Below are 11,087 nucleotides of genomic sequence, written 5' to 3'. Positions count from 1 at the left end.
TGTTCAAGACCTGGAAGAAATGTTTCAACAGATTAGGTAGTATAACATGCTCCTTAACCCTTTAAAGTTTGTTTCTAGAGTTAGTGGAGGAAAGTGTTTAGGTTTCTTGCTCTCCGAGTGGGGAATCAAGACAAATCTTGACAAGTGCGATAAGCCTAAAAACCTCAAGGAGGTTCAAAGATTAGTGGGGAGGCTGACATCTCTAGCATGATTCTTGCCAAGACTAGTCGAGTATATAAGGCCTATAGTGAAGGCGATGAGGAAAAACACGATAGACAAATGGTCCGATGAGTGTGAAGTAGCATTCTTGAGATCAAACAAGCCCTAACCGCACCACCCATCTTGTGCAAACCAGTCAAGGGAGAAGACCCCCACTTATACCTCTCAATAGATCTACTGGGTAGCTTAGTAGTTGAGTCAAACGTGTGATATCTACATGTAGACGGGTCATCTAGGCAGAAAGGTGGAGGTGCAGGCATAGTCCTCGAAGGACCTAAACATATCATAGTGGAACAAGCAGTGGCGTTCCATTTCAAAGTATACAACAATCAGGCTAAATATGAAACCCTCATGATAGGGATATGATTGGCTAAATACATAAGGCAACTAAGGTAAATTACAGAAGTGAGTCACACTTGGTCGTTCGTCAATATACATGAAACTACCAAGTCAAAGACGAACTTCTATTGTAGTATTATCATGTGCTAAAGCAATTGGTTGGTCAATTTGATAAAGTTACTCTCAAGCATGTACCAAGAGAAAGCATAACAAGGACCGACTGCTTGTCAAAAGTTGTAGGAAGTAAGAAAAGATGTCAGTTGAACATAATTGTATGGCAAAATCTCTCACACCTAACGGTGTTACACATAACGTGTGCAAACGTTGAGATTGATTCTCAAGATTGGAGAAGTGAAATCTGTGCTTTCATTTATAACCCACAAGAGGGAGAATTTATTAAACCATCAGAACCAAGGCGGGTTGCACAACTTGTAATAATTGACGACGATTTATACTTATACCCTTATAAAGTGTTTGTCCCCAAACGAACCTAAGTATGTAATGAAAGAGATCCATGATGGCGTTTGTGGACTACATTATGGTCGATGAGCCATGGTCGCCCGTATATTGAGATCAGGTTACTATTGGCCAACTCTGAAAGTCGTATCAGACGAATACAGAAAGAAGTGTGAACAATGTTAGGTGCATGATAACGATAGGCATCAACTAGCTGGTTAGCTACATAAATTCACTTCTCCTTGGTCATTCACATAGTGGGGGATGGACATAGTATGACCCTTATGTCCTGCACCAACACATAAGAAATTCATCCTTATAACACTAGATTACTTTACCAAGTGGGTAGAAGCATAAGCATTGGCAACAATAACGTCAAGGTAGGTGCAGGCATTTGTATGGAGAAATTTGATTTATTGATTTAGCCAACAAAAGATTTAGCCTACACTGATAAGACATTGAAGGATTTTTACAAGGGTCTAGGCATAAAACACATCACAGGCTTAGTAGAGCACCCTTAGACGAACAATCAGGCTAAAACAACCAATAAGGTGGTGGTAGTAGAACTAAAACGAAGAATCGAGAACGCCAAAGGAACTTGGGCTAAGGAACTTTTAGAGGTCCTATGGGCATACCGATGCATTCCACATAACACCATAGGAAAGTTACCATTCAACTTGACATATGGATCTGATGTAATGCTCCAGGTTGAGATAAGAGAACCGACAATCTGTAAACAGATCCAAAACATGAACCTAAAACGATGAATACTTGAGAACCGACTTGGATCTAACTGATAAGTGTCAATAATAAGTAAATTTTCCATTTGAAATTAACACTTATCATGTATCAAATGGTGCTATTTGTGTACAGAACAAACCTCCTTAGCTTAAGATACAAAATGAGATATTGAGAAATCACTAACATAAAAAGTGCTTATAACATCTATTATTTTTGGCTTTTGACGTCTGTGAAAATATCGACATCATATTGGGTGACGTTAAAATTAACGTCTGAAATAAATACTAACGTTACTTAACGTCGAAAATAGAGGTGATCGACGTCCCTTAACGTCAGTTCAATCCTAACCCCACGTTTAACTAGCGCCATCTAGAGGCAAAAAAAAAAAACTAGAGTTGACATTTGTCCTTGCAGTGATAGACGTCAAATGACGTGTGATGTCGGGCAGTGCAATAGTCGACGTCTTTGACGTTTGTCAATACAAGGACAGACGTCAATACCAGTTGTTTTTTTAAGTGTTTTGTTGTATTTACAATTTCCCACACTTGAAAAATAGAAAAGTTCAAGAACAGTTCACAAATATTCCAGCAAAATGGTGGATTTACAATCTTAACTAATAATTGTAAAGCTGTCTAAACTCTTACAATTACCACAAAACTAAAAGTTTCATCAAGAAATTGTTGTCCTACAATGTTTTTAAACAAAAATTCTAATGTTATTGTGGGTCCTAACTCCATTGTTCCAATAAATGTGATGTACACTCATGTCTTAGTGTTTGGATAGTGTCATCCGTTAGAGGTGATGAATTCTTGAAGCACTGAAAAAATAATACAAATTCATATGTATGCATATCATTTATTACCTCTATCCAATCACCTTTAATTGTAGTTCGAATGATTGTTCTTATCTTAGACATGACATAATACCCACATTCCCATGAATCTTCTTACTTGTTACACTAAATATGACAAAGAAAATAATCACATATCAAGTTCATCAGTTGACATGCGAAAATTAATAACTTGCTAAATGAATGAGTTACAACCTTTGGGTATAATACTTTAATCTGTTATGCTCTAGGCTTACTCACAACTCTAATGAAATTTTTGAAACATAAAATATAGGTTAGTTTAAATATAACTAAGTACATAATATGAAAAAAGACAACTCTTACTCTTGTAACATATTTTTAAAAGCATGTTTAATCTTCCAATGCAATGAACAAAACCATACATTGTGCATTGATTTGGAATGATGAACAATAGTTGCCAATGAGACTTATCATCAATCATAACTACTTAGTTGAATAATTAACAATAATTGATAAAATATTACAAGCAATAACACATACCCATAAATGTATGGCACAATGTAGATCTCTCTATTTGATTCAACCATCCATGTTTGCAAATAACTTTTCATGTGAGCATGTGCGTTTCCAAAAGTTTAAATGATTTTATGTTCAATGAATCCATACATGAAAGCTTGACCTTGTTCCACAATTACTTTGTCCATGTACGTACAATAAGACAATTAGGTATAAATTAAAAAGTACCAATTCCAAGTTTTAAATATGGAATACAATAAAAAATCTTACATGTACCGTAGTTGTAAACTTGAAATATTTAACATCTTGTCTCCCGTAATGATCTCTAGTGCATCATTCAGATTGATGTATAATGGGACATGACAGTTGGAGTTGTCAAAATGGGTTGGAACCCGCGAGCCAACCCGACCCACGACGGGTTCGGGCCGGGTTGAACCCGTGGTGAGCCGGGCAGGGTCACCAACCCACAAATAAAAGGGTCACACACGTGTTTTTTGTTAAGTTGGGATTTGCGTTTTGGTTAGGTTAGGTTGTTTTTTTAGCCAACATATTAATAATTTGGTATATTTTTTATTTTAGTTTGTATTTGGATTGTATTGAAGTTTATTTAGATTTTAATTATAATTATAATTTAGTTTTAACTGAAAATAAATAAATAAAATTGTAGTTTTTTAAATAAGTGAGCCCGTGAGCCAACCTGTTTAACCCACCAAACCGTGGTGGGGTGGTTTGGGTTCAAATTTTTTTGGCTCGCTAATAAGTGAGCCAGGTTGGATTCGCTCACTAAGTTGTCGTCCTATGTCCATTACGCACGGAGGATCTTCATCAACCAATATCTCATACTGACTTGTGTAGTAAGTATGATCTGCACCAAAGCATGAGTCTTTTGTGCTCACACGATGTCTTGTTGGACCTTGAGTGAGGATCTCCATATTCTGTTGTTGCATGGATAGAAGCTTTTCTTCAAGTGCTCTTTTTATTTGTTGTTTTTATTGAATTTGTTCCATGAAGTGTTGCTCCATAATTCCCTTGTGTTGGTTCATTTTTTTCCTCCATTTGTTGCTCTATCTACCTCAAGGCCTCTTGCCTCAATGGTTCATCCGTATAACTAATCTTGTTAAGATCCACCAAGTGAAGCTGAGGTCATTTGTCCCCACACCCGAATTGTTATCAACCAATTTACACTTGAAAATTGGCACTCTAAAAGTTACATAGTCAACTTCCCATATTTCTTGTATTATTGCGAAGTAACTCATGGATGCCGTAATTGGATTTTTGTCCTTAGATCTAAAAAAATGTACACCTTCAACATGAAGCGTAACCCCACTGTTTTGAATTTTACTTTTGTCATCTTCTATCTTTGAATAGAAATAGTAATTTTTTATGTAGTACCTGCCATACGTGATCACATCGGTGTTCGATCCACGAGCTAGCCTCAATAGAGTTTTAGAAACATTTGGAATCACATAAAATTTTTTCTTAAACCATGATAAGAAAGTTTTGTTATGTTCATTAGGCGCCCATTTTTCACTCATACGTGGGTGTGCAGACTTAATTTCATCAATGTGTTGTGAAATGTAAGGAATCACTTCTACAATGTTGTTTAAGATGTACAAATGAGCTTGATCAAAGTTTTTTCTCCTAACACTTTGAATCTTCACTCCTAGAACACCCTTGCCTTCACATTTACCTTCATGTTTGCTCTTAGGAACTCCAACTGGTTCATAACTTGGCATATAACTTGAGCAGAATTCAACGGCTTCTTCTACAATGTACCACTCTATAATTGAAGCTTTCGGTCGATACTGTTATTTGACATATCCCTTTAAGATTTTAATGTATCTCTCAACTGGGTACATCCATCTCAAGAAAATCGGCACACATAATTGAATTTTCCTCACTAGATGAACTATCAAATGAACCATGATATCGGAAAATGAGGGTGGAACATACATTTCCAATTGACACAATAGTCTAATGGCCTCATTTTCCAAATCATCTAACACTCGAGGGTTAATAACTTTCTTGCATATTGCATTAAAGAACATACACAAACGTGTTAGAATACCTCTAACAAAAGGAGGTAAGATGACTCGAATAACTACTGGTAACAAATGTTGCATCAACACATGACAGTCATGGGACTTTAAACCAACTAACTTTAAATCTTGCATAGAAACAAGACTACTAATATTTGAAGAGTAACCTTGGGGAACCTTCACACTTCTTACAGATTGACAAAAAATTTTCTTCTCTTTTCTAGAAAAAGTGTGACAGGTTGGGGGCAGGTAGGTGCATCTTCCAATTGATTGTGGATGTAACCTAGAATGGATGCCTATGTCGGCCAAATCTTGTTGTGCTTTTACTCCATCCTTGGTTTTTACTTTTACGTTTAGTAAAGTCCCGATGACTTTATCACATACAATGTTTTTCAACATGCATCACGTCTATACAATGTCGTACCTCAAGTTTACACCAATATGGAAGATTAAAGAGGACTGGCCGTTTCTTCCAAATGTTTTTCTCTGTGGTCTTCTGCTTTTGATGTTCGTCGAACATAAAATCAATGTTTTTCACTTGGTTGTATACTTCTTCACCATTGCGATGTCTCGTCACAACTTCATCCGTAATAGTTCCATTAAATGTTTTTTTCATTCTACGGTAAGGATGATTTCGAGGAAGGAATTTTCGATGTTTTGTATACACAATTTTCTGACCGTGTTTTAATTGAATATCACTCGTGTTTTCTTCACGAATGGGACATGCGAAATGACCTTTAACACTATAATCACTCAAGTTTCCATATGTTGGGAAATAATTTATGATGCAAAACAACATTGCATGCAAACATAAAGTTTCTTGACAATATGAATCGTACACATTAATGCCTTCTTCCCATAATAGTTTCAAATCATTGATCAATAGGTTTAGGTACACATCAATGTCATTTCCAGGTTGTCTAGGACCCAATATCATCATAAATAACATCATATATTTTCTCTTCATGCACAACAAAGGAGATAGATTGTAAATCATCAACAAAACTGGCCATGAACTTTGTTTGCTACTTAACTTCCCATAAGGATTTATACCATCTATAGCAAGTCCAAGTCTTAAGTTTCCTAACTCTGCACCAAAGTCTGAAAATGTTTCATCAATCTTCTTCCATTATGGATAATCAACTAGGTGTCGAAGAAGATTATCACATTTTCTTCCATCAACGTGTCATTTTAGGTTCTTTGCATCTTCTTTAATGGAAGGTATAATTACTGATTTGGTCCCCTAATTTTTTAGTTAGGTCAATTTGGTCCCCATATTTTTGGTTGGTTCAATTTAGTACCCTAATTATTTAAAAGAGTTCAATTTGGTTCTCTCCGTTAAGTTGGAGTTAACACCTTGTTCGTACATGACACGTGTCAAGCCGTTAAATTTTCTATTTTTTTTCAACTTTTCTTAAAATTTTCTTAATTTTTAATTTTTAATTTTTAATTTTTTTTTCTAAAAATTTATAATCTGTCACGTGTCAGGTTAATGTCGTGCCACGTGGTAGTTTACAGTCATGATTGAGTGTTATTTTAATTTTTCGTTATTTTAATAATATAATTGATTGTGATGAGTGATAATATAATCCTAAATTTATAGGAATTATCACGAAACATGAATTGGTTGAATTGGTTGTGTGTTTGCTTTGGAATTGGATGGTTGTGTGTTTGAACCTTGTTACACTCGAATTAAGTTTTCTTTTAGGAGTAGAGAAACCCTAGCTATCAGAGAGGCATAAGGCAGCCTAGGGAAACATCTTGGAAGCATTCTGGAGCATAAAGGGCTGTGTTTCAAAGAGGATTGAGGGTTGTTGTTGAAGGTGTCAAGGGAGGTATTGTTGACCAAGAAGAAGCTCTAAAATTCTCAAGTTTTAGCAAGGAAATCCATGTTAGGGGAGCTACGGGTAGCGGGTAGTGGGTAATTTAATACCCGTTTCTTAACGGGTCGGGGTCGGGTATCATATACCCGTACCCGCGGGTATCCGCTACCTGTTAAGAAAATGAAATTACATATTTATCCTTTTTAGGTTATGAGATATTAGGTTGATGCTGAAGTTCATTTCTTTTTTTGGCTCATTGCTGCCGTCCAAGTGCTCTGGGATTGTCGAAGAGGTAAACCCATGCTTCTTCTTTCATTTTCTCTCTTACACACTTAACATTCATCCCCAAAAATTGTTCTTGCTCCCTCTACAACTCCGTTTTTACTCAACAACCCTTTTGGGTATTATCATTTTTGTTAACCCATTTTCCTTTCATTCTCTGCTCCCAGTTTTCTCGTGTTGCATCTTTCGAAGGTTGTCCTCCAATCCTTTAAATTTCGGGTGAAGCTTCAAAAGGGGTATGTTTTCTATCTCTTATTTTAGTTCTAGGTTAATACATGAACTTGAACTGCTCATGACTCTGATTATTTCTTATTGAATAAACTCAACTATCCAATTATTTTTTCCTGTTCGATTAAGGTCATTTATGGATCTGGAGAATTGAGAGATATACATCTTTTAAAATTGGAAGTTGGGATAAAGGCTAAAAATTGACACTGATTAACCACCTAAAACAAGGCCATTAAAACTTGAAAATTTGTCTTTAAATGAAATTTTAAGACATAATTTTCTTTCTTTCTAAAGATATTAAAAACCATACCAAAGAATATGATACTTAAATCAATATCGATATATAATATATAATGACAGAGAAAGGGCATGATTAAAAAATTGAATAAGAAATATATATGCATGATTAAGAAAACTTATGAATTGACGTGAACCTAGTTTTTTTACTATTTCAATTCAAGTTCATTCATCTTTTATGCCATAATCATGTCACATGAATGATTATATTAAACATGATTTAGTCTTTTTTTTATATTCAAAATTTAATTTTTTGTTATGTTTTAATATTTATAGAATGTCTAATCAAGATACATTTTTCCCTATGGATGATGGCCAACAAGGAACATTTGTAGAACTAAATGCAAATGTAGGAGATTCAAATCAAAATGATGTTCCTATAGATTCTATTCCAGGAGAAATCGAAAGTTCAACTCCAACTGTTAATTAAGAAGACTACTGTCAGATGTTTGGAATCACTTTAAGAGACAAAAGGTAGATGGAAAATAGAAAGCGATATGCAATTATTGCCCCAAAAGTCTTTTGGGTGACGCAAAGCAAGGTACATCACATTTGGGAAGCCATTTCAAGAGTTGCAAGCTTCAGACAACACGGGACATCAGACAATCCTTTTTAAAAACTCATAAAGAAGGTGGTGAAACTGTAGTTGTTGGAAACTATGTTTTTAATTAACAAACAGCTAGAGATATACTCCGTAAGATGATAATTCTACATGAGTATCCAATGTCAATGGTTGATCATATAGGCTTTAAAGAATTTTGTGATGCTGTTCAACCACTATTCAAGGTGATTTCTCGAAACACCTTAAAAAAGATATTATGAAGGATTAGAATGTAGAAAAAGAGAAGATGAAATTAATGTTGTCAAGGATTCAAAGTCGAGTTGCAATTACCACTGATATGTGGACTGCTACTAATGAAAATGAAGGCTACATGACTATAACAACTCATTTTATTGATGATTTATGGAGGCTACAAAGTCGACTTATGAGGTAATAACATTTTACTTTATTTTGATTTTATTTTCATATTAACTTTGTTCTTCTTGACTAGATTAATTAAATTTGTCTTTCAAATATAGGTTTATGTATGTGCCTGTTCCTCATACTAGTCAAGTTCTTGCTGAATTGTTGGTTGAATGCTTAATGGATTGGAATCTAGATAGAAAAGTTTCTACTTTGACAGTCGATAATTGCACTACGAATGGTGCTATGATTGATCGCATTTTAGATAAGCTCTCAAGTAGGTCTCTTATTTTGGGTGGCCAACTATTTCACATGCGATGTTGTGCACATATATTGAATTTGATTGTGAAGGATGGTTTGTCCATAATTGCTAATGTCATTGAAAAGGTTAGAGACAATGCTAATTTTTGGACAGCTACACCAAAAAGAGAAGAGAAATTTATAGAGACAGGTGCTCAATTGAATATTCAATTCAAAAGAAAATTAGTTGTTGATTGAAGAACTAGGTGGAATTCTACATTTTTAATGCTTCAAGTAGCCATACAATACAAGGAAGTATTTGATCGTTTATCACAACGAGAGAGTCAATATAAAGCTTTGCCCAATACACATGATTGGCAAATGGCAAATGAAATTTGTCAAAATTTGGAAATATTTTATGATGTGACACTCTTGTTTTCTGGTACTTATCCAACTGCGAACATTTTTTTTCCAAAGGTATGCCAAATTAAGTTGGCTTTGATGGAACGGCTTAACTCTTCCAATTCTATTATTCATCAAATGACTGCATCTATGGTTTTAAAGTTTGTTAAGTATTAGGGTGTGATAAGTGGAGTGATGGCTATAGGTATTGTGTTAGACCCCAGGTATAAAATTGATTTGTTGGATTACTTTTTCCCTCAGATATATGGTGATCAATCTGATTGTGAAATTGAAAAGGTGAAGATTCTTTTTAAGGACTTGGTAAGAGAGTATGAAATAAACATGAAAGGTAAGAAGTTAGTTTCTTCATGTCAAAATCCAAACATAACTATATGCCAAAGTGTTGATGGAAGAAAAGATGTTTGGAGGAGAGATTTTGCAAAACATCAGATTGCAAAGAAAAGTGAACCATCAAATTATAAGTTGGAACTTGACTATTACTTGGAGGAACCGACACTACCTGATTCAGATGAATAATTTGACATTTTAGTTTGGTGGAAGGCTAATGGATTAAAATACCCAATTTTTCAAATGATTGCAAGAGATTTTCTAGCCATTCTGATCTCAACAGTTGCATTTGAGTCTTCTTTTAGTACTGGTGGTCGATTTCTTACTCCACATCATAGTAGATTACAACCAGACACTTTAGAGGCATTGATGTGTGTTCAAGATTGGCTATGGACTAACATAGAAGGTAATTAAATTAGCACTTCAAATAACATTTATATTCATTCAAATGATTGACTATGACAAATGAATTGATTTTCCTTTTCAGGTTCTTCAAAATTGAAAGTGGACAAGATGAAGCTTAATACAATACTAGAGGAGATAATTGATGATGATGTTAGTAGTTTTACTTTTAATATTTTATTCTAATTTTACTAATAGTGTCACTATGTCATTTATTGATGACTTTATTTGTGTTTTATTTGTTTCAGGAATCAAGTGGTCAACATGAAGATATTGGAGAGGAAACATAGATCTTAGACTATTATTTTTAGAAGAATTATTTTTTAAATTTCTTATATTTGGGATGTATGTTTTAGGTACTATTAATTTAAATTTATGTTTTAACTTTTATTTAGTTGTTCATTAACTTCTATTTGGATGTATGCTTAATTTTTTTTTCCGCAATTTAATTTGGACCTCATTTAAAAGTTAATAATTTTTTTTAAATATCCGCGGGTATCCAATGAGTACCTGCGCATTGAAAAATATCTACGGGTATTTTTTATGCGGGCGTCCAACGGGTAACGGGGCGGGTAACAAGTACAATTTTTTCTTGCAAGTCAGGTAACGTGTAGGCACTATCCGTGCCCGATCGACCTGTTTCCATCCCTAAGCATGATTATGTATGATTCTTCTCTGCCTTTGCTTGAATTTCGTGTTTCTAGAAATTTTACAAAAATCGCTTGGCGAGTCTTCAAAGTCGGGCGACTCATGCCATTATTCTGTGAAATTCTAGGTTCCTGTGAGGAACCACCTGGCGGCAAGAACCACCCGCCAAACGACGCATGTATGCTCCTAGTTTTTCTGGGTTTTTGAATGAAGGGCCTGACGGTGATGAACAACCACTAGGCGACGCGAGCATAGTGACTCGATTTTTTATGTTTTTGTGTGTTCTAGGTGGATTCTGATCGGGGAAGAAGGAAACTTTATCAATGAATTGA

The 11,087-nt window shown here is 34.9% G+C and overlaps 1 protein-coding gene across 1 annotated transcript; it reads left to right on the top strand.

Annotated features, from left to right (window-relative positions):
- The first annotated feature begins 8,599 nt into the window (after positions 1–8,599).
- LOC146887637 (zinc finger BED domain-containing protein RICESLEEPER 2-like) lies at positions 8,600–9,894 on the top strand. The gene is made up of 4 exons (XM_085670314.1): positions 8,600–8,742; positions 8,832–9,166; positions 9,254–9,432; positions 9,535–9,894. Exons 1-4 carry the CDS (start codon positions 8,600–8,602, stop codon positions 9,892–9,894), a joined length of 1,017 nt encoding a protein of 338 aa, XP_085526440.1.
- Positions 9,895–11,087: the final 1,193 nt, after the last annotated feature.

The sequence above is a fragment of the Vigna unguiculata genome, chromosome 3 (assembly GCF_037176805.1).
Source record: "Vigna unguiculata cultivar grain cowpea cultivar isolate G323 ecotype 2 chromosome 3, ASM3717680v1, whole genome shotgun sequence".
Classification (NCBI taxonomy): Eukaryota; Viridiplantae; Streptophyta; class Magnoliopsida; order Fabales; family Fabaceae; genus Vigna; species Vigna unguiculata.
Note: the sequence above shows the minus strand (reverse complement) of the source record. Positions and strands in the feature narration are given on the sequence as shown.